The sequence below is a fragment of the Octodon degus genome, unplaced genomic scaffold (assembly GCF_000260255.1).
Source record: "Octodon degus isolate 3935 unplaced genomic scaffold, OctDeg1.0 scaffold00098, whole genome shotgun sequence".
NCBI classification, from domain to species: domain Eukaryota; kingdom Metazoa; phylum Chordata; class Mammalia; order Rodentia; family Octodontidae; genus Octodon; species Octodon degus.
The window spans coordinates 8,997,776-9,025,506 of NW_004524674.1; the positions used below are offsets into that span (position 1 = coordinate 8,997,776).

At 48.6% G+C, this 27,731-nt stretch overlaps 1 protein-coding gene and 1 pseudogene across 7 annotated transcripts in view; both read right to left on the reverse strand.

Moving 5' to 3' along the window:
• Window positions 1–27,731, reverse strand: part of Znf618 (zinc finger protein 618) — a 174,960-nt gene that overhangs the window by 17,583 nt on the left and 129,646 nt on the right. For 2 of the 6 annotated variants that reach the window (XM_023723296.1, XM_004638475.3), the window contains 4 exons: window positions 19,737–19,826; window positions 11,110–11,349; window positions 7,799–7,882; window positions 4,904–4,981 (listed from right to left, as the gene is read on the reverse strand). In XM_023723296.1, coding sequence (XP_023579064.1) covers window positions 4,904–4,981; window positions 7,799–7,882; window positions 11,110–11,349; window positions 19,737–19,826 — 492 coding nt within the window. Of the gene's footprint in view, window positions 1–4,903; window positions 4,982–5,892; window positions 5,938–7,798; window positions 7,883–11,109; window positions 11,350–19,736; window positions 19,827–27,731 lie in introns of all 6 variants that reach the window. The other 4 variants (XM_023723298.1, XM_023723297.1, XM_023723295.1 and 1 more) reach the window with 3 other exon arrangements.
• LOC101577204 lies at window positions 22,870–23,243 on the reverse strand (annotated as a pseudogene). Its single transcript, XR_001117229.2, has one exon. The product of XR_001117229.2 is annotated as a cytochrome b-c1 complex subunit 7 pseudogene (transcript).

Consider the following 27,731-nt stretch of genomic DNA (forward strand, 5'->3'; position numbering starts at 1 on the left):
ACAATGGTTGCTGTAGTACATGATGCTATCTTCCAATTAGTTCTTCAGATTACCAGATATAAACATGCAAGATTCATTTAAAGAAAAAACAAAGTAACAAAAAGTTACAAGAAATTCAGAAGAGGAAAAAAAAATCAGAGTAACAAGTAAAAATTTTAAGCATTATCTACTCCTTTCAAAAGGCCAGCAGCAATCGACAATACAATTATCTAAATTAGTCTGCATATATACCTAAATATATCTTTTCCCCTCCATTCTAATTTTTGTGCATTTTCCCTGTGCAGAGAATGCATTTTTTTTTTTTTTTTTTTAAATGCATGGACTGAACATTTGCAAAAAGGAGGCTTAATTTTACCAGGAGAAACAGCAGCCTTCCTGGTTAACTTTCCCACCAGAGTACCGAAGTTTGAAAGCTCTTGATGCACACCTGACTTTGCCAGGGCTGTGGCACGTGACACTTGAGTCCTTTCAACTTCGTGGACTTCAGTGTTCTTTATTCCGTCCCCGAGACAGGAGCTGAGTAAGCCTCAGGGTGTTTCTCTAATCGTGATTCAGCCTAGTATTAGATAACAATGTCCTATGATTGATTCAAAAGTTGTTCGTGCTGCTGGGGATACAGCTCAGCAGCATAAGCGCCTGCCTGGCAAGCGCAGGGTCCTGAGTTTCATCCCTGGTACCGTCAAAAAAAAAAAAATTGTTTGTGCCCGTATCTTGCAGACTCTTGCTCTGGTACACTGAGGTACTTAGTAAATGCTTCGAGACTGAGCTGAAAGGACTCTGCACAGTGTAGTGAACCCTTACATGTGCCCACCCCACGGAAGGCCAAGCTGCTGTAGGAAACTGGCCTCTGCTGGTGCGTACAAGGTGTTCCGAGAGGCAGAAGTGAGCTTCCCATTTAGACTTGACTCTCAGCCCTAAGCTATGACGGAATACAGGCGCATATTCTACAACTTGAAATACCTGAAATCCAAAGTGCTTCTGGTCTCACGCATTACAGGTAAGAGATACTCAGCCTGTTACTTCTGACAGGTAATGGAAAAACAGGCCCCACCCTGGCTGGGTCTTAAGTGTGGACGACAGCCCCTCCACATTTCTCGTGGAGTCTCTGTGACCCTCACCCACACCCGAGTGTCCTGATGAACCTCACAGATCGGATAATCAAAGCCTCGGGCAGCAAGGTGACTCAAAGGATCTCAGACACCAGGCCTGGCCACCCCCCAGACCTCAGCTAGCAAGTTACCAACTTCACTTGCTTCCCAGAAGGGCTCTGTGTCCCTCTTCCAGCTGTGTTCCACCTGGCTAGACTTTAACAAGGGGCTGCAAGGCAAGACCTAGGAGAGCGTCCTCTATGCTAATCTTCCTGGGTCACCTGCAGCAGTAGGGGTGGCTAATGAAGGCCTGTGATTTCCAAACCTGGGCAAGCTACTTTTTTTGTGGCGTTAACATGGGCATTTAACCCAGAGGATTGTTCTGAGAATTAAATGGGGATGGAGTATGAAACTCTCACAACACCACCTAGTACAAAGTGCTAATCATTCTGGAGTGTTTTTAATGCTGCTGTGCAACTTCTGGCCAGTGATTATGCTCTCTGGGCTTCAGTTCTTCACCTACATAAAGGGGATGAAAACGTGGCCCGTAATGGGTGTTGGGAAGGGAGGAGCGGACAGGCCCTGCACCTCCTGAGTGGCAAGCCCTCAGGAAGGGCTGGCTACTGTTACCATTATCATTGCCAAAGCTTGCTCCTGAGCCTCCACTAGCTCTTCCTCCAGTTCTGAAAGGAAGTTTATTAGCGTGAATTAGCCCATGCCATTCAGCAGCCTCTTAATGAGATTGGTGTTATTTGAGGCTGATCCTCCTTATCAGCGGAGCTGTGAACTGCGCAGCTCAGGATGCTTAATTTCTCTCCACGGAGCCAATCCTTTAATCCCGATTTAGCCTGGCTGGGATTCCGCTGGCTTTTGGTTGGATTGCTGTGGAGCATTCTCTGGCTGCGCTAGACCAGAACAAAGCAACCCACAGCTCCCGGGAAAGGAGTCAAGATGCCTGGAGAGGTGGGGCCAACTCCAGGCTCAGCCTTGATTTGCATTTTAATGGACGCTGTCAGAGGTGGGAAAACACCAGCAGCCTCTCTTTCCTAATTACGGCTCAGCTTCTAGAAGCTGTCAGCAGGCAGGTGGATGTCCAAGGATGCAGAGTAGGGGACTGACAGCAGGCCGTGTCTCGGTCAAACAACATTTTCAGGTGGTAGTCCCCAACTATACTGCCACTGCCACTAGCCCTGGGTTGCTGGTTCCCTGTGGGGGACAGTCTCCACACCAGAGTGGGCATTCAAGGGCTTCCCTCCCAAAAGGCGGCTGGGACCCTAGAAGCTGATGTGAGGAGGACAGCAGGAGACCTGGGGTCTCTATATACCTGTGCTGGAGATGAAGACAAGGTTTCCTCACTTAGGTCACCAAGGGACATCAGCAGAGCAGAACTGGAGCTCCAGTGTGCTGGGTGCCACTAGGCGTACAGCCCTGACTTCAGAGTCCATCGGAAATAAAAGAAGGCTCTTAGAAAGATCATGAGTGTGCCCAGCGTAGGACCTGGTTAGTGTGCGCTGAATGAATGAATGAATGAATGAATGAATGAATGAATGAATGAAGGGTACACTAAGAAAGCAGTAATGAACATTAAACAGGCTCTATCTAGGATGGTAATATTTTTGTGTGGTGTTTTGTGACCAGGAGTCCCTGTGTAGTCCAGGCTAGCCTTGAACTTGCAGCATCCTCCTGCCTCGGCCTCCCAAGAGCAGGGACTGCAGGTGTGCACCACCACACCTGGCACTAGGACTGTAATATTTGTGCCAGTTAGGACACACCTGGAAGAGTAAGTGAAAGAGTTGTAAATCATGGGGGGACACAAATGATAAAATCAATGACACAGGAAATAAGTGCAGTGGCCAGTTATTAAGCCACCATTTTTGCCTAAACACTTTATTTCTACTTTTAATGCCTTGCAGGTGGGTTCAACCCACAACCCACTTGCCTCTCTATTTTTTTTAAACATGATAATAAAATAATTTTAAATGAACTTTTGTTACTAACATATATTAACTATATTATATATTTTATAGGTAGCTCAAAATAGTTTTCCTATGGCTCAGGCAAGCCAAAAGCCCAGGCACCCATGCAAGGATCACTGTAAGGAACAGGTGGAAGGACAGCTAGCTGCACCCTCCCCAGACCTGTACTTTATATTGTAGGACACTAAGCTGTCCCTGGGTAGTGGCTCTGGGTATGCTTCAGCCATGGATTTTTTTTTTTTGCATAATTTTATTGAGAAACAAATAGCAATGAGACAGTTTCAAATCAAATTGGTAGGACAGTTTCAATAATTAACAAATTGCATACATTCTTCCTAGTGGTTAATTGCTGTACAGGATGCACACATGATATTCTATTTACAAACACCATTAGAACAAATCCCTCTATTCATTAAGAGACTGTAACTATATATCTATCCTAACCACTTTGAATACACAGATACAAGATGGACATTCATCTGTGTCCCCTTTTTTTTTTGTTAAGTTCCGTTATTTCAATATTATAGGTGTGAAAACTCAGCAAAATATTCTAAAAGAGTCCAGTAGCCCATAATAGTATTGGGTCTTCTGCTTGACTGGCAATGTCAGAAATTGTTGACCTGAGTCTCCTACAGCTCAACATAACACCATGGCTTTACTTCTTATATTTCTTTTTTATACTTTTCTGCTGGATGGTTAAGACCAAGGTAAAGCAGGACCTATGCAGCAAGAGTTGTATCAGCCATGGATTTGGGCTGGTGCTGGGACTTGCTCCTGCCCCTTGAATTGGAGCATCTGTGGCAGGTGCTACTTGTGGGCTGAAGTGGTAAAGAAATGTGCCGTCTTCACAGCCTCCCTTCCTCCCCAAGAGCTAGAGCCCCAGATGACCCAAGAGAGGAAGGAGCTGGCTCCCCAAGTCACTGAGGGGGAGCCTCCCACCCAGACTGTTTGAATCAGGTCTGTAATGTAAGAAGAGAATGAGGTGCATGTTAAGCCACTGGGAATCTGGGGCTTTTACCTTCATAGCAAATAGTATATGCTATGAATAGTATATGCTGTTTTCTGTGATGGAAACAGAAATTGTACCAGAATTGGGGGCTGCCTGGCCAAAGCCTGCAGCTGGAGATGGGGACATGCACCAGGCAGAGAAGACAGATAGAAACCGTTAGCCTGTGGCTGCAAAGCATGAGACAGAAAGGCTTGGAGAGGGCTGTGCCTAGGGGCATGGCAGGGCTTCTCAAGGCAGTTCCTAAGCCAGCAGTACCAGTACTGCCAGGAACTTGTGATGAGCAGGGGAACCCTTGGCTCATCTCACACCTCAACACCCAGAAATTCAAGGGGCCTGGAACACCTCTCTGGGGATGCAGACCCCCTGTTTTATGGACAGTGTCAGAGTGCACAGGTTGGTGTCCTGGGATGGGCTAAGCCCAGCCTGCTCCAGGCTGCGGGCCCCTCTGCTCCCACTTTCTACCCCTGTTCACCTCGGTCTAGAGCCACACTCAGCTCCACCTGCCCTCAGGCTCACGGCCAGTGCTCCAGTGTCAAGGACATCTTCTTGGACTCCGCCCATCCGACTGCTCCCACAGGGCCTGAGCTGCACCCTCACAGTGAAAAGCACCTTGTGTCAGCTGACTGGGGCTCCCTGTCCTAGGTTGCAGGGGTCTCTGCTTGTCTCTTCCGCTTGCAAGAACTGAGGTGGGGTAGGGAAGAGAAGCTGCCTGCCCCCCTGGCTGCTGTGCCCCTACTGTCCCACCTTTCTATCTGCCGGACTCCAACCTGCTCCTCTTGCCCAGACGCTGCACCCTTCCTTGCACTGCCTGCCCAGCTGCTGTCCCTTACCTGCGTGTGACTGCATGTGCTCCAGGAGGTTGTTGTAGAACTGGAACTGTATTCCACAGGCGCCGCAGGTGTAGGGCTCTGGGAGAAACGAGGTGGTGGGTGAGGAGTGGCACAAGCCCCGAGGCCTTTCTGCCAGGCTGCAGGCGGTTTTGGGAAGCGGGAACCCAAATGCACCAGGGTCTCTGTACTCGGGGCTCTGGGCCCTTGTCACTAAACCAGTGAGGGAGAGGCTGAGGGAGGGAGGACATGGAGAGAGGAAGACATGCAGGCAGAAGCTGTCCAACTCCATGGAGCAGTTCTTTTTATTGAGTGCTTATTGAGTGCCGGGCACCGGAGGGTCTCAGGAGGACAGTTTCCATGGACCAGAAGCTCTTTAGGGCAGAGACTACGCATATCCCCTAGGTCTCAGAGACCAGCAGAGGTTGCCTTCGTTGGCTGAATGAACGAATGAATGAATGTACAAAAGACAAAGTGACAAACATACAGGCAGTAAAGGGAGAGAAAAAGAAAAGAGAAGAGGCCGAGAAAGTGACAGTGAAGCAGGCAGAGGGGACAATAAGATGGGTGAGGGAAGAAGGGCAGGCAGCAGACAGAGGCACGGAGGGAGGATGGAACAAGTCTGCCATGCCAGATCTGTGTCCCCAACGCGCTCATTAGTGCCTGGAAGAAAGAAGAAAAAGAGGGAGGGATGGGAAGAAGAGTGAGGGCAGGAGGGGAAACAGCTGAGGCAGAATCAGAAGAGGCGTGCTAAGTCTGTCCTGACCACCTGATGACCAAGAATGGGAAGACCTGTGCTCCCGCAGGGGCTATGGTGATGACAGGGCATGACTCCGGCCCTGTCTGTGCTCTTCCACCCGCCTGGGTCCTGGCCTGCTGAAGCTGCCTGGGCTGCCTGGTCAGCACACCCAGGCTGGGGCTGCAGGGAGGCCGAGTCTGTTCCCTGCCCTGCCTGGCCCTCTCCATCCACACCCCCCAGGACCACCACTTACTCTGCAGGAGAGGGAAAGGATTGGAAATCAGGGGACTTGCAGTTTCTGCAAAAGAGAAACAGTTTAGCTAAGTCTCTTCCAGTTCTGCTGTTCTGTCATCCAGAGAGGCAGGTGGGACTCGCAGCAGAGTGGGGAGTTATAGGCTGGTGGGCAGGAATGCTTTGGGGAGGCTGGCACAGAGTGCAGGCTTCCCATGGGTGCTGGGGCTACGGGCAGGACAAGATCTGGCAGGGCCATCTCTCTGGACGCCCTCAATGACCTCGAGGCCACAGGAGTCCTGAAGACAGAATGTCCATGTGGTCCCCCACTTTGGGACGGGGCCCTGGAAGGTGCTTCCAGTGGGGACCTTAGGTGCTAAGCACCAGAGCAGCCCCAGGGGGCCGCAGAGCTTCTAGAGGAAGCTGCTGGCTCTCACCCCTTCTTCCACCCTGGCCTGGCGCAGCAGTGCCACGCAGGCAGCACAGGGCGGCCACAAAGAGTAGTGGGAAGTCCAGCCCTCACCACCTTCACTAGTTAGGATCTAGAGGACCTGGAGCTATAGCTGCTGTCTCCTGAGCCTCAGTTTCCTCATCCGAAAAGTGGGATAACAGTAACACTGCCCTTAACACAGTTGTGGCAAGGATGGAAACACGTAGGACACACAGAGCTCTGAATGCATGCTGGACACACAGTAAGCGCTCAATAAACGACGGCTGCTTGAAGCGGCAGCTCCAGACAGGATCATTCCTCCCAACTGTGAATGTCAGCTCTGGTGGTAGGAGAGGCACAGGGGTTACGGCACAGATTGGCTGGGAGCCAGGGCACACCCGGACACCCCAGTTCCAGGGTCCCCACTGCTACTGATTCCCAAATGGCCTCAGGCATTCACTCGCCCTTAGGCCCACTCTTTGGAGGGGGTGTGGGAATTATCCTGTTTAAAACCCTCAGACTTCCCAGGGTATTGAACATCACTGGGTTTGCAAAAAACCAAAACATTTAAAGGCCCCCAAAAAACCACCACCCGAGTTCCCTAACACCTGAGTGTGTAACATGTGTGCCCACAACCACCTGTGGCACACAGGGCCTGTGTCTCCTTCACGTCACTTGCAGTAGATATGAGACTAAGTCACCAGCTGTTAGGTGGCACAGCAGGGTCCAAACCTGGGCTTAGACAACGTGTGGGCTGCTGTTAGGAGGCTGCGCTCCACGAGGGAACCATGTCTGCTACCTGTACACCCAGGCCGGGGTGCCCAGCACCGGGGCTGGCTCAGACTGGCACCTAACATTTGGGCATTTCAACCCTACAAGAGAGTGAGTGCTCGTCTTATCTAAACACACAACTATAGTGGCACAATGCCTGTCCCTTCCTGCTCTGGCTGTCACCCTGCAGACTGGCTCGCTGGTCTTTCTTCTCACACCCAGGTCTGCTAGGTTGAACCCAGGTTCTGCATGAGACAGCCATCAGGGGGCGCCAAACACCATCAGGAAAGCTCAGGCAAAGTATGACCTGTGTTGCAAAGACTGGGGAGGAATCTTTGCTCCAAAGGTCCCAGGTCCAAAGTGGGGCCAGAATTTGGGGCCCCCAGGTCTCAGGGGTCTCCCTACCGTACCCCTTCTGCCTCTCCTGGGAAGAAATTAGATGTGATGCTTATGTGAAAAATATAGCAATGACTCTATTGGGCCAACCAAGCAGGCTGGCAGAGCAGATGCCATGGGTTTGTGGAAGGAGTTCCTCTCTCCATGGGGAAGACAAGGACGAGCCACAGGGGTGTCCCTGGGGAGAAGGCTCCTTGTGCTTCTGCCTGGCCCTGTTTTTCCTCTGCCCCGTACCCAGCCTCCTCCCAACAAGACCCACCATGTACCAGAATAGCCCAACCTAGGGGGCACCTGCAGAGGGGGTGGCAGCAGTTGTGCCAGACACACTCACCGCTGGAGTTCTGTGAACTGCTGTTGGTCTCTTCAAAGTGGTTTTGTGCTTTGCCTTCTACTCTCCGACTGAAAGCGCTTTCTGCTGGGTGGTGGACAGGACAGAGGGAGAAAGCCATGGGGAAGGTCAGCGTCTGGCCTCAAGGAGGGTCCCTGAGGCTGGGTGAATGCTGTGGCTCTGCTGGGCACAGGCAGGGGCCTGGGCTTCAAGGGGGACTTCATGGCACCGCAGGAGCACCTGAACACTGGTGCCTTGCCAATGCCCCCAAGTGCAATCCAGCCAATATAGCAGACAGCACGATGGGGGGCCTGTGTTTGGCTCCCAGACATACAAGAGTGTCGACAAATCACATGACACAGCCATCCTCTGCTCCTTCTATCAGATTCTGCTGTCAGAGCCCCCACAAAGGAGCAGGGGAGACGGCAGCTCCATCAGCTGGGTGAACCCTGGGCAGCAGGGAGGGCATCCTGGACTACAAAGGCACACGGAAGAGATCGAGGGCAGTCCTGCACCCCAGGAAGCCCAGAGGCTGGGGAGGCCGTCCGACTGTGCCTGGGGAGGGCAAAGGGCCCGGTGCCCCCAGATCCCTGCACCGCTACTCACAAGCTGACACAGTCCTCTCTCTGGAAACCCCATGATGCAGAGATAGTTCAGCCAAGTAGAAAGCCACACACTGAGCTGCCCACCCTCCCACGACCCGCAGGAAATACTACAGCAGAAAATCTGAGTTGGGGAGTAAGCCAGCTTTTCCAAGGTGCTCGTGGTACTGCAGAGATGCCAGATGACCAGATGAGGGCCAAGGATGTGCAGCTGACACCCTTCCTTCCTAAAGCAGAAACGAGCTGCACAAGGCTATCACGGCTTGGAAAAGTTCCACCGGTGAAAGACCCATTTCACTTTATTTAATCCAACCTTCCCTAAACAAATCAGAGGTCCTACAGAGGCCCACTTAAAACACTGACTTTGTACTATTCTATAAAACATGGTGACCTCAGATCTTGGAAGCGCACTTTGGGAAATGGTGCTCTCAGCCTGTCCATCCTACTGAGAATGGAAAGTGCTGACTGCAAATTCTGGGGCTCTGACACTCAGAGGGACGATGGGAAAGGAAGGCAGCAGCAGCTCCTACAGGCCTGCCTAGTTCCCTCCACTGTCCCAGCCCACAGGGCGTCCCTCGCACAGAGCGTCCTTTCTGGAAGGGCTGCTGCAGACAGCGAGGTCAACACTTCCCTCAAGTGTGACTTAGGATGCCCGGGCTGCGTGCCACAAGACAGCAGGCACATGTGAGCAGGCTTCTTAGGAAGGGGTCTCGCTCCTGTGATGTGCCAGGCTCTGGCTCACACATGTCACAGCCATGGTCTCCCTCAGTCCTCTCCAAAAACCCTGAGGTTACATTCTGGTTCTCATTTTCCAGGTGAAAAAGCAAGACAGAGCGGGGTTGTGGAGGTCTCAGGTGCACAGCAGCACTCTCAATTCGCTGTGGCAACACGTGTCTGTGGTAGGAAATTCTCACATCTACGGGGGAATAGGCACCTTCCTAGCAAGAGTTTTGTTCCTACCAACATTTGGGTAGAATTTAGCATCACAAATTGCCAACTCTTAACACGAGTCTCCCACGGCTTAGCTGACTGATGCTGTCACTTCCTCACCACAGAAGCTTGTGGCCCTGCAGGCACATCTTGCACACAGGCGTGCTCACAGGCACAGATGAAGAGCCACACACTTCAGGATCGTGAGAGCCACGACAAATTCTCCCTCCAGCATGTACCATTTCCCAGCCCCAGCCAGTTCCTGCTCCCAACCTGTTGCCCTCTGGCCCACCCGGCTGGTAATCCAGATGTAATCCCCAGCACGAGTCTCCCAAGTCCCACCAAGGCAGCCCCACAGCTTGTTACAGGCTCACTCGAGATACCGAGGGCCACATGCTATCACATGAAGACAAATTTGACTCTGGGCAGTCTTCGGTAGGAAGCAGGCCTAAAACCTCCCAGCCACCCAGCTCAAGAGTCTGAGCAGGATCTGGACACCATAGTTCTGGGGAGACAATCACCACTGTCAGGCCCAGAGGACCAGTCTGCTCCTTGCTAATTTACCGCTATCGCGGCAACACCCCAACTGTCACACCACTGTCTTCCTGGCTGGCTGACACTTCCCTTTTTGAAAGATCTAAGCCCAGCAAACTATACCTTTGCCTCCTGAACCAGGGGCACAAAAAGCATAGCTCATTACCCAGCTGGGTCACCGAGTGAGCTCATTCATGTGAGGACATGACTTGATCACTTGCATGTGTCAGAGATGGTTCTGGCCTTTGACGGTACCCAGAAACACCAGGGGCGCCACATCATTCCAACCAACACCCTGCAAATCCAGGAGATGGTCCAATGCTTGCTCCACACAAGGGTGAATCCGAGGAATCCTGACAACTGGTACTTGGCACATAATGGGTATCATCAGTATTCTTGGAGGAAATGACCACTGGGAACTTTTTATTGCTGTTCACCCTTTTGGAGCTAGATCCCTTTTCTGTGTGGCCTCAGAAGGTGCAGGAGCTGGCATCTCCTGGCTCCTGCTCCATCTCTGTCTCCTAGAGTCATTCCATAGGGAATGTTAGATGGGGGAGACCCCAAGCACAGAGCACCAGGCCCACCACTGCTTCCTGAGGAGCGGCTCCATGTTGAAATGAGCACGTGTTCACAGCAATTTTCTTTAAGGTGGAGGTGTGGACTCATGCTAACAGGGTCGGGCAGGAGATACACAGGGATGAACTTGGCTGGATGTACATAGACAACAGTGCAGTCACAATGAGAAATGACACCTGCTGTGGGGCCACTGTGGGGAGAGGCGAGGGGAGTGGTGGGGACTGGGGAATACCGGACAGCACATGCCCTATGAAAGGAGGCAGCCCATTGTTGCCCTGCAGGAACACGGGCCCAGGAGCCAGACCTGACTTTCCAATGTCAGCTAGAAATAAAAAGTTTTATATAAAATCTCCCAAAGTTCAAGGGCTGGTAGTTAGTTTGAGAAGTTTTCAGACCTTGTAAAGGCCAAATAAGACATGCCCAAGGGCATGATTATGGGGGGAAATATTCTATTATTTTGCAAACCTTTTTGTATCACCGTCTGGTTCAGGGCAAGAGAACCTGGCTTGTGGTCACAGAGCCGGCCAGAGGCAGAGCTGGGCCCCAGATTTGTCCCAGAGCATCATGGGCCCTCCACTGTTGCTCTTGCAGGGAACAATGACTGGGCACAGTGGTGGCAGGTGGAGAAAGGCGAGGGTGAAGGAAGTGTGGGGTAATGCCGGCCATCGGTACCTGCAGTCGCCTTGCTTGCCGGAGATCCAGAATTTGGAGTGCGGAACGTCTGGGTTTGGGTGGCTGGAGGGGTGCGGTGTAAGAGCGTGGCGCATCGGACCACCGAGGCAGGAGCTTTTTTCCCCGACTGGTTCGTCTGGGTCTTCGCTGCCACGAAGCGTGGAGATGGAGTGACCTCTGGATGGGAGCACTCAGAACCCGTGTCTGCATCGTCTGGCGGCTCCCACCCGGGGGCAGTACCTGAGAGGGTCATGCTCTCAGTCCCTGAGGGCCCTCGAGGCCGCAGCGTGAGTGGCCTCTCAGACCACAGGTCCCTGTGTCTGGAGTGGGACTTCTCCACCCAACCACTTCTTGCACAGAGAGTAGAGACTCACTCCCACTCACAGGCCTGACCAAACCTGGGACCCTAGAACCTTCTCCAGCTTCTCCTCCAAGAAGCCTAGCCACCAGCTCACACTCAGTTACCTGAATGTCACTGATCAGCCCACCCTGTGAGCCACCTGTGACCCTGGCCAGCCCAGTCCCTCAGGGTCTAGGCCTCGGCTTGTGACCCACACCAAAGGTGCCAAGCACATTTTCGAGAATGCTGCCTTCCAGTCCTTTTGCTCCACAGGAAAGCTGGCTCGGAAAGAATGACAGAAAAAGACAGGCAGGGGTCATGATGGGCTTGACAGGGAAAGCAGAAAGTGTGGAGGGGCCTGGTGTCACACCGGTGTTTGTAGGGACAGGGGCTCTGTGGTCCCACTCCTCAGTGGACAGTGGCTGACAAGGTAGCAGAAGTATGTGCAGCAGGACCCTGGCACTCAGGAAAGCTTGTGTCACACGACCAAGTTGACGTTCCCTCAGCTGAATTCTCTGCAGAAGGTGGCCCCACTGACTTGGTGGACTGACTAGGTGTCCACCTCTGGCAATCCTGGCTGGCAATAGTGGCCTGAGCCCTTGCCAGTGGGTTAAACTCCTAAAAGTGGTCTCTCCCATGCTACATACAAGAGCAGGGGCAGGAATGGACCAGGCAGCGTGGGGAAGGGACTCCTGGGGTGCTGCTCACAGGAGTGGCCAGAACCCACAGGAATTAGTAACGTCCCGTGGGCACCGTCTGTTCTCAGGGCTTGGCCACAGCACTGAGTTGTCCACAAAGGTCCTGGCTCCAGCTTCATGCCTCTAGGGTGGCGACGAGACCTCCCAGGACAGTGCCCGTCCCGGACGGCAAGACAAGAGGCCACCCACTGCTCAGAGCCTGAGGAGAGAGGACCGTCAACCGTCCCCTCTCACTATTCCTGGCACTGGCCCAAAGAAGCAGGATATGGGGCCTTGCCTGACGTCACACAGGCAGTGAGTGGCAGCAACAGGAACCATTGGGGTCCCGTGTGCAGCCCTGTGCAGAGGGATGCGCAGAGCATGCCCCTGCCTACTGCAGGGCGTCCAGAGGCAGCAGCCCGCCACCCAAGTCCCTGCACTCTGGACTTTCACCTTCTGACTGAGGCCCTGCATCCCCCGCTCCTCTTTCCAAGCTGAGGACCTCGAGGACCTCTGGGTCCAATCCCAAGGATGGGCTGTCTAGCAGTATCTTATTTATCTTTAAATACGGAATGAACCTGAAGATTCAGCACAGTGCTGGCATCCAGAATCCATCTCTGATTTCTCCACTGTCCCCTAGCATGAGGGAACAGTTCAGGGACCTTGGCTGGAGGCTTAATGTCACATAACCCTAACTGAAGCTGGAATAGAGCCAGCACCTCCCACGCCCACCCCAAGTCCAGCTCTGACGTCCGGTCTTGTGCCCCGTGCGTCCTCTCCTGGCCTCAGTTCCCCCAGTCTCACTCCACTGATGAGGCTGGGAGGACCCTGGCTGAGTACATGGTCCCACAGGGATTCTGTGAGACTCCCAGAAAGTCACAGCCACCAGAAGGGAAGCTGCTCCTCACTGTAAGCAGCTGCTGCTGGGACCGCTTTGGAAATATGGAAACCAATCCCAGACAGGTTAACAGCTTTCTTCTGGCCATACAGGAAGTCAGTGCTGGGAGGAGACGGGCTCAAGTCTGCTAGCTAATTGAGGCCCTTGCCGTTGTCCTTGCCCCACCCATTCCAGGGACCTGGGCACGAGGACAGAGAGTTCCTAATGGGCTCTTTCCCTGAGGCCTGCCCCTTACCCACAGAACAACTTCTAGGGTGCTCAGGGCTAGACCTTTCCACTGTCAATTCCTGCTGTAAAAACCCAAGAGAGGGAAACCCTTCTCTTACTGTGGCAGGGATCTAGGGTCACCCAGGAAGCACTTCACCAGAAACCTGGGGCTCCACCAGTTTGCTTCAGCCGCCTTTCTGGGACTTGTGGTACCCTTTCGCCTCCTCTTGGGCCACTCACATCTCCGCCTTCTCACCTACAACACCTGCTCCTTCCACATCCGGGGCCTTTGCACATCCTACTCTACATTGGCAGCAACATTCTTCCTTCAAGCTGCTGACTGCGGGCCCTGTCACTACACTTAAGCAGCACTTCCTTAAGGACCTGTCCCTGAGGCCAGCCCCTGGACTATCTGTTGGTCCCCAACCCCTCTCTTCTAAGAGCTGATCACCCCCACAGTGACACACAGTGTGACCTTTTATTCACCTCTTCTTAGTCACTTGTTTGGTGCCCTACACACCACACAGGATGCTGAAGAGTACATCAAAGAGGGGGTGATGGGGTGGCTGCCCAGAGTGAAGATGTGGCTGTGCCACAAAGAAATTTGGCGCAGTATCCTCCTCTAGGCCTCAAGGGAATAAGGCAGATCGGTCAGCCTCGGAGAGGTCTGGGTAGCTCTTACGGGTCACTCAGTGGGTCTGGGCAGAGTGAGATGCACTCAGGCTTCCAATATCTCATGTCACTCAACAGTTTGCTTGTCACAGTGGAGCTGCTACCCAATCTCATACTAAGAAAGACTGACTCCCAGACAACCTGGCTGTCATCGTGAGAAACACACAGGAGCTATTTACACTCAAGCATCTGACAAATAACAGCACTGTATTTCTCCTTTCTGCAAAAAAAAGAGAAAATCCAGGGAATATAAGGATTTGAGAAATGCAATCAAATAACAGATGTGGAGGGACCAGGGGGTCTCTGAAACTCTTGAGGCCGAGGAAGGTGAAGCCAAGGCCAATGGAATCAAGTGCTTAAAGGCTGGAGGTGGGAAGCCATGGCAAATGTGGTGGAGGAGGCAGCCAGGAAGGCCTTGCTTGTGGCTCCACTGTGAAACAAGAACAGGAGAATGTTCTCTTCTGGCCAAAACAGAGTAACTGGTGTAAGTCCAGACCTCCTGCCACCTGAAACTTACAGCTGGAAAGAAATAAGTTTGGGGGCCTTGGTCAATACATGGTGCCCAGCTGCAACTCCCAAGAGAACACATGAGCCCCATGGTCGTTCCAGGGCTCTACCGAGACAGATCATTTGACAGAGTACAAAGAGGTGGCACCCAGACGAAGAAAGCCACTTCCTTGAACTGAGAAGACAATGATCAGGGGTCAGAGCTTCTGAGATGGCTAGAATTTGCAGGGTAGAAGAACAAAGCAAAGAGAACCAAGTGAAGAAAACAATTCCAGAAATGTATAGTGAGACCCCCCCCCTTGATGTCTATAACTGAAAAGCAAATTGCATTAGGGGTCTACAAAGCTGAGCAGGAAATGGCTAACAGAGGGATGATTCAGAAGTCACACAAGACTAGGTGTAGTCTGAGTTCACACCTGTCAGAGAGGAGAAACACTGCTCAGAACATAGTCACATAGTCAGCTGAAACCGGAGAGGCCAGGGCTTAGAAGAGCTAATATAATTCTAGAATAAGAACTCTTCTAGTCTTGCCCTAACACAGCTCAGAACTTTTTGGAGCACCAAGCTGATCTGCAGGCAAGTCAGCGGTCTGCCAGAGTTAAGGCAGTGATTTTGAAAGGAAGAAAACAAAATCCAGCGAGTCAACAACACAGCACCCACACTGCACAGCACAGACCAGCAATTAGTTTTCACCTGAGGCAGGACACAGTGATTAATAATCAAGAGAAAAATATAGAAATGACAGGGTTGAGGGAACTAGGAGACAATATGCTCAAAGATTTGAAGAACAGGAATATGATAAAGAGAAAAGAATGAAAAATATGAAAGAAGTAGCCAAGGGGACTGAATAGAGATCCAGTGGCAGAAGAACAGCTCCGTGAACTTGAAGGCAGGGCAAAGGATGGATCCATACTGAAGTGGAGATGGAAACAAGATTGAACATGAACCTCTGCAGTTGACCTGGAAACACCAAGTACCTACCATGCACAGAGTGAAAGCCTCAAGAAGGGAAGAAAGAGAAACTATGGAAGAAGAACATTTGAAGAAACAGTGGCTAAAATTTCCTAAATGTGATGAGAAATGTAAGCCCACTGATGGAAGGAGCTCAATGAACCTTAGAAACCATAAACACACCATAATCATACTGATAAACACCAGTATAATAGGGAAATATTTAAATGCAGCTAGACAAAAGACATTAAGTATAGAAGCAAAACAATCAGAATAACCACTTTCATTTCATCAGAAACAACTTAACTCAGAGGAAGCAATGAATATTTTTAATGCTGAAAGAAAATGTTCTCAACCTAGAATTCCATATCCAGAGAAAACATCTTTCAAAAAAGAAAGTTAAAAAAAAAAAAACCCTTTTTCATTTGTGAGTTCTTTCACCAATAGACTTACAATGTAAGAAATGCTAAGGGGCCGGGGAGATGGCTCAGTGGAATAAGCACTTCCCAGGCAAGCGCAAGGGCCTGAGTTCAATCCCCAGTTCTACAAAAAAAAAAAAAAAGAAATGCTAAAGCAAGTTCTTGAACAATATAGGAAATTTCTTAATAAATGGAATTTAGATTTACATAAAGAAAACCAACGCACAGAAAACAGTAAATGTGTAGGTAAACATAAAAGGCATTTTCTAGTTGAAAATGCCTTTTATCAAATAGTTGCTTAGTACGTAACATATGCAGCTTTACCTGTATGATAACAGTGCATCATACAGGAGGGTAGCAGCGTCAGCACACTGTACTAAGGCTGGTACATGGACGAGATCTGTTAGGATGAACATTCATCGGGGACTACGCAATGCATTAAAGATGCATAATAAGCCATGGAGTGAAAAACAGTTAATAGAAAAGTTAACAGGAAAGTAAAAAATACTTGCATAGTACTAAAAATGGAAAGGAAATATGAGAAAAAAATAAAATTAACAAATGAGACAGAGAAAACACAAGATGGTAAACTGAAATCCAACAATAAAGTATGTTAAATGTAAATGGATTTGATACATTAATTAAAAGGCAAGGATTTTCAGAAGCAAGAACCAACTGTGTGTTGATACTGCACATATAAAACTGCCAACGAAAAGCCAAGGATGAAAGTAGATATGCCATGTGAACGCCAATCCTAAGAAAGCTGTAATGGCTGTAATTTAAGATTTCAGGAAGACAGATATTACCAGAGATAAAAGGTATAATGCAATTTTACTTTCTTTCTTTCTTTCTTTTTTTTTTTTTTTTTTTTTGCAGAACCGGGGATTGAACTCAGGCCCTTACACTTGCCAGGCAAGCGCTTATTCCACTGAGCCATCTGCCCGGCCCCCTACAATGCAATTTTAAAAAGGGCCAGTTTTGTCAAGACAGAATGATCTTAGGTGTATGCATCTAAGTGTAGCTTCAAGCAAGATTAGCGAAAAAAAAAAAAACGGCAGACCTTAAGGGGGAAAGAGACAAATGCAGTCACAGTTGAGGATTTTGACACTTCTCTAAGTGCCTGAGAAGACAAACTCATTTGTTTGTGAAAAGGTCAAGAAAGGGCACAGAGATCTGAACATTACCAAATGATTTAACCTGACGCTAGAAGGTAAGGCTTTTTTTCAAGTGGACATGAAACACATAAGCAAGAGGGACAATATGCCAGTTCATAAAACACATCTCAGTAAATGTCAAAGATTACATCTCGTACAGACTCTGTACTCTGACTACAATGGAATTAAATCAGAAATCAATTTTAAAAATAAGCTGAATAATTCCCAAATATTTGGAAATGGAATACATTAGCTAATCCATCTTACAAAGAAAATCCCAGCCTTGATGGCTTCCCTGTTGACGTCTACAGAACATGTACGGAAAAGATGGCCAGTTTTATACAAGATCTTCAGAAAGCTGAAGAAGGAAATATTCTTTCCAACAATGATAAACTGAACTTCATCGAAACGAAAAACACATGCTCCTCAGGGGTACTGTATGGAAACAAACAGGCATGCCAGAGACTGGGAGAAAAAGTGAAATACACAATGGACAACAAGCAAATGCCGTCATGTTCAGTATCATTAGTTCTGAGTGAAACAAAACCCACAATGACATACTGCTGTGCACTCAGTAGAACAGCTAGAATTAAGGCTCAGGAGATGGCTCAGTAGAGTAAGTGCTTGCCTGGCAAGCGCAAGGACCTGAGTTTGATACCCAGTTTCACACACATAAAAAAGCTAAATTAATCAATCCTGTACTCAGACCCTGGCAAGACCAAGGTAAGCTGAACTCTCAGACATGGCTGGCAGGAGCAGAAGAGGCCATGGCCATTTGGAAAACGGTTTGTCAGTTCTAGTCAATAACCCAGCAATTCTACCCTTTCTTAACTATTAAAAAACAATGAATACGTATGTCCACAAAAAGCTTTATGCAACTATTTTCACAGTAGCTTTGTTTAAAGTAGCCTATAACTAGAAACAACCCAAAGGCGCAGCTAAATGACAAGACAAAACAGTGTACAGTTTGTATACAACATATACAACTGTACACAATTCATACAATGGAAGATTGCTCAGAAATAAAAATAAATTTTCATGAGAGAAAGAAGCAAGCCCAAGAGTACACACTGTGTCCAATGACAAGAAGTTCTGCAGTCAGCCAGGGACTTTCTGAGTCTAGCCTAAATCTCCTGTGCTGTGTTTCACACACACACACACACACACACACACACACACACACACACACTTCTAGAGTTTGTAGACTTCAGGAACAGATTCATTCGACAAGCAGATGCAGAGAAAGAGAGAGAGAGAGAGTACAACAGAAAGATAAACAAAAACAAGGAACAGAGAACAAGTAGTAGGCAGTCTTCCAAGAGAGAAGCACGAGGATGTCAAGGAAGAAATTAGGGTGCAAGAGACAGCACTTCCCGCCATACCACACTGGCAGGGAGGGGACAGCTTCTCAGCACGGTATAGGCCTGGAGCCAACCAGAAGGCTAAAAGCCACATTGTTTCATCAACTCAGGACCTTACTTCTCCCCAAGGCTGCAGGCTGGCAGAAATGATGCTCTGGAAGTGCATGCTGGGTGGCATCCTCATACCAGGCAACAGGCAGGTGCTACTTCATGGGATCGCTCAGGTACAAGAATAACCCTGATTCCGGCACCTTCTCCATGAGTGCATCAGATGGATGGATGAATGCCCACCCAGCACAACCTCTGTATTTTCTTCAAACACAACCAGGCTCTATGTGGGCACTTGATTATAGCATGCACCTGCCTGAAGGTTGCTTTAGGCCAAAGATATTGGACATCCAGACTCTGAGTCAGAAAGATCTTAACCTCTCACAGATAGGAAAGGTGGGCCCAGGAAAGGGAAGCTAGATGTATCAAGTCACACAGCAGTCAAAGGCAAAGCCAGAAGGAGACTTCTAGACAGTGCTGGACCTCAGAAGATTTAGGTCTACGCAGTCATTGGTACCCACAGTCTGGTGAGGCTGCTGCCTCGGGACCTAACCTTCTCAACCACAGAAAGGGTCAGGACCCCCACAGCTCTCCTGAGAGAAACCTAAGCAGTGAGGTCCCCAACACATGCCTAAATGCTCTGCCTTATTACCCTGAGATGCTGGCAACACAAAGGATGCTCCACCTGCACACACAAGGCTGGAGGGCTCTTCTAGCTCAGGTGCTCAGGGATCTAAGGGGAGAGCCCACCTGACTTTTGGAAAAGGAGGTGGGCAATCAGCATGGAAGCCCCAGAAGGGAAGGCCAGGGGGAGAAAGTTTTGGAGTTTTTCTGGTCCTTGCCAGGGGAGGAGTCAGAGACTGTGGCCTGGATACACTTGGGGCTGTCAATATTCACCAGCAGCTGGGAACCTGCTCAGCTTAATACCCAGGGCTCCAGAGGCCCAGCCTGCCACGCCTGTTGCCACCATGCAGAGTGAAGAGGGACCCGCCTTGGTTTGCCAACCATGCCCCTGACCCAGGTCAGTCCCTGCATTCACTCTGTCTAAAGCTGTACCACACACCTTGGCTCTGGGAGGGGCTCAGGAAGCTCCTGCTATGAAGGTGTTCAGAGGCGGTAGGGATAAAGCCACTGTATGTCGTGGACGAGGGATTCCCACCCTCCTAATGCATCAGGCCCGAGTCCATCATAGGAAGGCTCTGACCTTGCTGGCTGTACGGGAGCCTTCCAGTGGCTGCAGCCCGGGGGCCCAGGTCACACCAGACACCTGGACAGACAGGGACTAAGCTCCCTTTGTTCTCTCTCTTCCCCAGGAGGCTCCAGAACCTGGGCCACAGGCCGGTCTCCTGTTCCCCCCAATGACGCCCCATCTCCCACCAGAAAAGGTACTCACTGATGGGGGCGTGTAAGGCCACATGCTCCTGGTATGGCGTGTAGTACTTGTACTGCTTCCCACAGAATTCACAGGTGTAATTGCCAGTTTCTGTCCAAGAAGGAGAGGAAGGTGTGAGCAAGGGCACCTGCCCTGACCTGAAAGCATCACCCCTCCCGCCCCAACCACACTCCTTCGCATTCCACCATTTAGAATCAACTCTGACTCCACTGCAGCCCTGAAGCCTGGGGCACGTCTTAACCTCCCTCTGCACCTCTATTCCTCTCTTTAAAGCAGAGGTCACCTTGGGACCTTCCGTGATAGGACTGCTGTGAGCGTTAAATGCGTGTGCCAAGCACTTGGAGCAGTAGCTGGCACACGCTGCTCTGCTCTACCTCTCCACCCTCCGCCCTGGTGCTCAGGAAATGTGCGCTGCCCCAGGTGGCCTTCCACACCAGCCTCTCCGCCAGCCCTGTCCTCTGTGGCCACACCTACACCCCTGTCTCCGTAGCAACTGCCAACCTTCAGCAGCAGGGAGTCACTTGGGGCCACTTCCTTTTGTAAGCCACACTAGACTGTATCTTTACCTCTCAAAGGTTCTGCCTAACTTCTTTCTTCTTAAAAATGCCTGATGTCTTATTGTTTGCTGGGAGAAAATTATAAAATACTGATAAATACAGGCACACGTGTTTAAAAGGAAGGAGAAATTTCAGTCACCTACACCCCAAACAAAGCACGCGGTCTACCCTCTGGGGGCAGTGTGCACCCACTGCCACCTGCCCCAGTCTTCAGCTTCACGCTGTCTCAGCTGGGGGGTGCTCCTCTGACTGATATCATTCGTCTGGCTCCTGTGGCCTTGAATTAGTCAGCCTTGATCAATATCCTCTTTGTAACCTGGTATATTCAATCGACAATACTTTGTGGACATCTTGCCCAATCAATAAGAATTGATCTGCCTGGCCTTTATTGGCTGTATGGTTCTCACAGGACTCTGCAATTTGCTGAGCTAGTCCCCTCCACCAACAGACATTTAGATTGTTTCAAAAAAATTTTATTTCCTTATTAAAAAACGCTGTGGCCCACATTCTTGTGAAAATCTTTGCACACGCACTCATTAGTTTTGTATACGACTGCAAAACACAGATTACTGAACGGACTTCTTTCCACATTATTTCCTTAGGATAAATTCCAAGAGGCAGGGGAAAGCAAGCACTTCTAAGCCTTTTGACAACCACAGCATCACTATTGCAAATAGACAGGTGTGAAAGCAACCATCTCCATTCACCACAGCCCGCATTAAGCAATATTCTATCCCTATGCCTTGATGGGAGGAACAATAGTATACATTTTTCATCTTTCATTTCTTTATTATTATTTTTTCTGTATTTTAAAGAAAGGTCTACAGGGTGTTCAGGTTCTCACTACTAGATTGGACTTGTAGTGATCCTTCTGTTTACAGCCTCCCAAGTGCTAGGATTACAGGCCTGCGCCACCATGCCCAGTCCCAACTGCCAGTCTGAATGTGCCCCAGGGGTGGGGCCAACATGGCAGCCCCAGGGATTGAACCCCCAGCCGCTGCACCTGCTTGCAGGTGCTTTAATCCACTGAGCTATTTGGCTGACCCTCCCTGTCTCTTTGATTTCTAAGGAAATTATTTTCCCTGCTTAATTATCTTTTGTAATTTTCCTTTAAAAAATCACTCAATTCATTGTAGATGAAGGATTGTAAACATTTTGCTATACATGTTATAAGCATTTTTTTTTTCTTAATTTCTTGGTCTTTTTGTGTTTTTTCCCTCCCACAATAGCAGCTTCAAATTTTTTGGTAGGTAAAAAATTTTTGTAGTTCACTCATGCACACTGGAAAAGATAGGTGTTATCTGCTATAGATGGGCTTCAAACTTGTTCAATCAACTGCACTAATTACATTATTCAAGTCCTATATCTTTGTCCACTTGCTCTGGCAAAGGTTAATGCTGTGCTATGTCCTTCCACTTGGTAGCATCTCTACATTTACTTTGTATATTTAGATACAATATTGTTTGATGTGCCAATGCTCATGAGATCAGAATCTTCATGAACTCTAAAGAAGAAATTTTTCTAACACTGTGCTTCTCAAAGGCCCCTGGACCAGCAGCCTCAGCCCTTGTGGGGACCGGGGAGAAGGGCAAAGTCTCTGGACTTGCCCAAGACCTGCAGAAGGAAAAATTGTAGGGGTGGAGCCTAGCAATTTGTGAGGCATGGGACCTCAGAAAATTCTGATGCATGGGACAACTTAAGAAGCCATGCTCTGATATTTAAATTATACTGCATTATTAGTTTGCCTGGCTTTAATATTAATTTTTTGGTAATGTGCCACACCCTGCTTTCTGTTTGTTTGCAAGTGCCTAAAGACACGTTTCCACATCTTCCTGTACTTTGATTCATTGACTACAGAGGTGTTGAATACAGGCAAAAAGTGCTGAGTGAGCCAACTGTGGTTTCTGTCTTTAAGAGGAGTTTACAGTCTACACAAGGCGACAGAAAAATTGAATCATCACACAAACAAATACGTTTATTTCTGTATACAGGAGATTGAACCTAGGACCTCGAGCAACAACCTCAGCCTCATTCATTCATTTCTCCATCCACCCACCCACCCATCCATCACCCATCTACCCATCCATCCATCCACCCACCCACCTGTTCATCCACCTGCCCACCCATCTACCCATCATCATCCATCCATCTACCCATCCATCCACCATTCATCCATCCATCCACCCATCCATGCATCCACCTATCCACCCATCATCCATCCATCCATCCACCCACCCACCCACCCACCCACCCACCCACCCATCCATCCATCCATCCATCCATCCATCCATCCATCCATCCATCCACCCAAATTCTGAGACAAGGTCTTGCTAGATTGCCTAGGCTAGGCTTCAACTTTTAATCCTCCAGTGTCTTAGTGATGGGGTTACAAGCCGCCACGCTGACCTCAGACAAATGTGAAACTGCAACAATGACAGGTTACAAACACAGTGGTATGAAAACTCAAGACAGGGACTTTTTTTTTTTTAATAAAACAGGCATTTATTTAAGGTACGGTATCCGCAAACCAGATAACTTTTGAACTGTTTCAGGGTCAACCAAATTCATAAAAATATTTTGAAGACAGTTGCATTTCACAGACTTCATTAAGTGATTACTTCTTTGCCCATTCTTCTCTTTCTTTTCTTTCCCGAATAACCTCTTTGAGATATGGCTCAAGGTAGAATTTATCCTCCTCATGTTTTGTCCACTGCTCTTTAGGCAAAATCTGATGCTTCATGCTCAGGTCCAGGGCTCTCTTAATGCGAAACATCCTGTCATTATAAAGGTTTTCTGGAAGCCTTCTTATGGCTTCTTTTACATCTTCATCTTCATATATTGTATCATCTCGCATTAAGCCCAGCTTATTGAACCCTGCAGCATTGTAATACCACTTCCGAAGACCTTCCAGCCACCGGCTTGATGCTGCAACAGCCGGGCAGCCCACCATCTTGACCCACGAGCCTCAAGACAGGGACTTTAATCTCTTTAAGGAAGTAGGAAAAAGCTCCCTGGGAAAAAGGAATATAAGCCCCAAAAAGGGATTTGCTAGGTATTTCTCTAATAAACCACTACAAATTGAATTATTATTCTAAATCAACTTGACAAAATTTTATCTTCCATCAAAGGATATTATACCATTTATTTCTATCATTATAACTGATGTAGTTTTACAAGTTCACCATCTCTAATCCAAAAATCTTAAATCCAAAATGTTCTCAAACTGGAAGCTTTGTGAACAATCACAAGATGCCATAAGTGGAAAAATTCTACTCCATGTTAATTTGTTTCCTGTGCAAAATTGTTTATAAAAATTGCGTATAACAGGGTATCTCATCTATCTGTCAGTATTGCAAAATCTGAAAAAATCCAAAATCCTAAATACTTCTGGTTTTAATTATTTTAGGGAAGACACACTTACTTGTACTTACTGTGTAATTCTTCTTCTCCTCCCTTCCCCCGCCCCCTCCCTGAATTGAACCCAAAGCCTTGCACATGTTAGGCAAGGGTGTCACCACTGCACTATGTCCCCAGCCCTCCTGTTCTACTCTGTCTGGCTTGCTCCCCTAGCTTCCAGTTGTTCGGTCTATGTAAACACTTCTGCTCCCCCATTGCAGTATCTCTACTGTTTCATTATTTTCCAATATTGGCTGGGGCTCTGTTGTTGATTGTGTACACATGCATGTGTGTTTTGAGTCAGGGACCTGCTAGGTCACACTTGAACTCAGGACAGACTTGAGCTCACTTCGTTCAAGTGTTCAAGGCCAGGACAGCCTCAAACTCATGATCTTTCTTCAGCTCCACCGCCGTGTTCAGCTTACTGCTATTTTACCTAGTACATATTTCTCTAGCCATTATTAGTTGAGTGGAAAAATGGTAATTTCAAGACTGTTATCATTGAGAACCATAGTTTAACCCAGTGCTGCTCAAACTCCAAGATGTGCAAGAATCATTTGGGAAGTCTAGGTCATGGGGCTCCACCGCAGAGATGCAGACCCCACAGGTCTGGGCAAGGGCTGAAGCATACGCACTGCTAAAGAGAAGACGCTGGCCTTGGTTTGGAACCACACTATGAACAGTCTGATTGCCTGTAACCCTCACCCATTCCTTTCTTTTTATTGTTTTTTAAACTCACTTTTTCATATTTTAGGATAATCTTTTGTCTTAGGCTTTCAACTTTACAATTAGATTTGTAGTGTTTTAAATTCCTAGTTTATCTGTCAAAAGTCCTCTTAAAAAAATGGATTCCTCATAACTGGGCCCTTCAATGTGCTCTACCACTTGTTTACTGGAGTGCATACTCAAATAATTTTTGAAGATGAAGAGCAATAGTATGTTTCTGAGCTCTTGTTCTTTATGCATGACACATACTTTATACAGTTATAGAAGTCTGAGATTAAACCACTTCTTCAAAATACATCTACTTTCTTTTAGCAATTGGAATCGCAGAGAAGTCTAAGGAAGCGCATCTTGCACTCATTTGCAGAGACTTGAGTTTTTACACCTGGACAGTATTTTACTTTAGTTTAAAAAATCACCAAGATCTACTCAGGTAAGGGTTTCTCTAAACTGACTCTGGTTGACACACAATGAGCATTTTAAATATGCATGTAAGTCTCTGTCTACTGAACAATTTTTCTTCTATTAGATCTTTGAGTACTGCGTCAGTCCCACGGTGTTAAAACCACCTGTTAGCTAGAATTGGTTTCTTATATATTGTATTTTGTATTGTTGTCCTTTACCTCACCAACCGCATTTCTGCAGACTGAGTCTGCTGTTCACTATCTACACTGTAGGTTTAAATTCTGTTCTTCTATTTTCTGCTTCCCTGAAGTCCTTTCAATTTGATGATTTAACTTATCCTGTTTTTTTTTTTTTTCACCATACAACATCAGGCTTGTTTTTCACAGGGGTCATGCCATGTACTGAAATGAGTCCTCAATGTGATGCGATTTGGGGGCTGGGCCTCGGAGATGGGGCGATGAGGGAGGGGCCCCCATGATGGGATATGCACCCTTAGAGGAGACACCCTGTCTCCTGGCATATATGAACACTTCTGCTTTCCCATTACAGTGCCTCTAGTAGTTCATTATTTTCCAGGATTGGCCGGGACTCCATTGCTTGTGTATGTGTGCATGTGTGTTTTGAGTCAGGGATTTGCTAGGTCACTTCCCTCTCCTCTCTCCCCCTTTCTCCCCTCGCTCCCCCGCCTCTCTCAGCCACATGAGGGTCAGGGAGAAAAACTTGCCAGGACTTGACCATGCTGTCACCCTGGCCTTGGAATTTCAGCTCCAGAATTACAAGGAATTTGATCAAGCCTGTGGTCTCCTGCTGTGGCAGCTCCAGGGGACTAAGGTCGTATTTTCTTGTACTTGACTGAGGTTATGCAATTTTTCTTTTCATCTAGAGTCACTTTCAGAGACGTGCCTTCCTTGGAGTCTCCCAGATTTTCTTTCTTCTTAGGTGGAATTTTCATAGCTTCCATGCTTCTTTTTCAAGTTACTCTTCCTCAGCCAGGCACAAAAATCAGATTAGCCATAAATGGCCAACACGACTTTGCTGTTTCCTGTAGACAGCAGAGTAACCGCTGCCCACCCTCCCCTGGCCTCCAACATGGTGGCAATCCTCAGATCTGCAGTTAAAGGCTGAGTGACCCCAGCACAGTCCTTCTGGCAGGTAGCTTTTGCTTCTCTATGGCTTTGGCTTCCTCCTCCTTAACTTAAATTGGTTCAGCTAATGCCAAAGTGGAAAAAACTTTCCCTTTCTCGACCTACAGTCTTACATGGAGTGACTAGTTCCTTCAGGATGCCTAGTGTCTCTACTGGCTGTCCTTGTCCTACACCTAGCTGTTTGGAAGGTGGGGTGGCACTGGCCTGCTCACCGAAAGAAACAGCAACCCAAGAAGCAGGTCTCATCTCCTGGCAGTTCCTGAGTGGCAGCTAGGTGTAGCCTTCCACGACTTCAGGGGGCTCAGCTCCATGATACCAAGCCGGAACAGTCTGGCTTTCCTCAGTACAAATGCATTATCCTTGTGATCCGTGAAAATGCCTCCAGGTCCTAGCATGGGTTGGCCATCAGACTGAGTTACAGACACACAGAGCAAGTTTCATCTTGCTGAGAATCTTTGTAGGTGGTTAACGGGTCCCACTTACTTAATGATTTCCATGCATGTGTCAAGGACTACTCTAATTCCCTTACTAATATAATCATGCATAATCCCCATGACAAGCTTGAAAGTGGAGTCTTATTGTCATCACCCCACTTTAGAGTTAAACTGGATTAGACAGATCAGAAAATTTGTGGGGGTTCATACAGCTATCAAGTAGAGGGCTGGGACTCAGGTCTAGGCTGGCTCCAGGATGCCTGCCCCTGACATCTCTCAGGAACACCTCTCATTTCTCACACCCTGCCTATTAGTGGGAACCACCTGTGGAGCAGCGAGACACTTCATCTTCTTTCTGCTGCTGTTTTGTTTAGTGGTACTGGGGATTGAAAGCAGGGCCTCACACATGGCTGTCAAGCACTTGACCCCTGAGCTACTTCTCCAGCTGGGGGCTAGGCACTAGGTGAGTGTATTAGGCAGTAGGTGAGTGTACTGACCACAAGCCCTGGAGAACAGAGTTAAGGGACATTCAGGAAGAGTAAACAGCCAGTAGACTGGTGGCGCCAGCCCTCACACACAGGCCCGCTTGCTTCTGAAGTTCACCTTCATCACGTATTGCCCCAGACAAAAAGCACAGGGCTGCTCTGGGGCCTGGAAGATGGTGGACAAGAGGGGAAGGAAGCGGGAGACCAGGGATCCCTCTGGCTCTGTATTGTATCTGAATGTGAATGTCAGGTTCTTTTAGCAGACTATGAATTCTTCCAGCGCTGAGAACCTATCTGACTCACGACTGTGTTGTGAACGCCCAGCAGTCTGGAGGTTGCCTGCATCATCACCCTCATCTCTAAGATTATTTTCATGGTCCTACGCAGGCAGTGCTCACTGCACATGTGACAGGCACCGCCCCAGCCCTTCTGCCAACATTAGCTCCTCTGCAGTTTCCAGAATGCTTCAATAAGGGTTAAAGAAAGCCAAGGTCCTTCCTCTGACAGTGAGCGAGTAGGAGGAATAAGCTTCCTCAATAGGCCCATCCAGTACCTTTCAAGGACCTGCACTGAATTCCTCCTTGGGGTACAGATGGCTGCAGTCTTGTAGTGACTTTGATTCTCCTGCACCCAGATTTCTTCATTCCCTCATTCTATATTGTCTGTGTATATTTTGGCAAATAGTCTTAGATCTTTGTTGTAATGTGACACACAATACAGATCTTCGTGCTGGGTAGTAGATAAATAAGCCATGACTTCCCAAAGGGTTGGAACAAGGAGTCTCGCACACGTGTGGCCCCACCACACCGGCCCCAGGCCTGGCAACCCGACTTCTCCCCAGGCAGCCTGC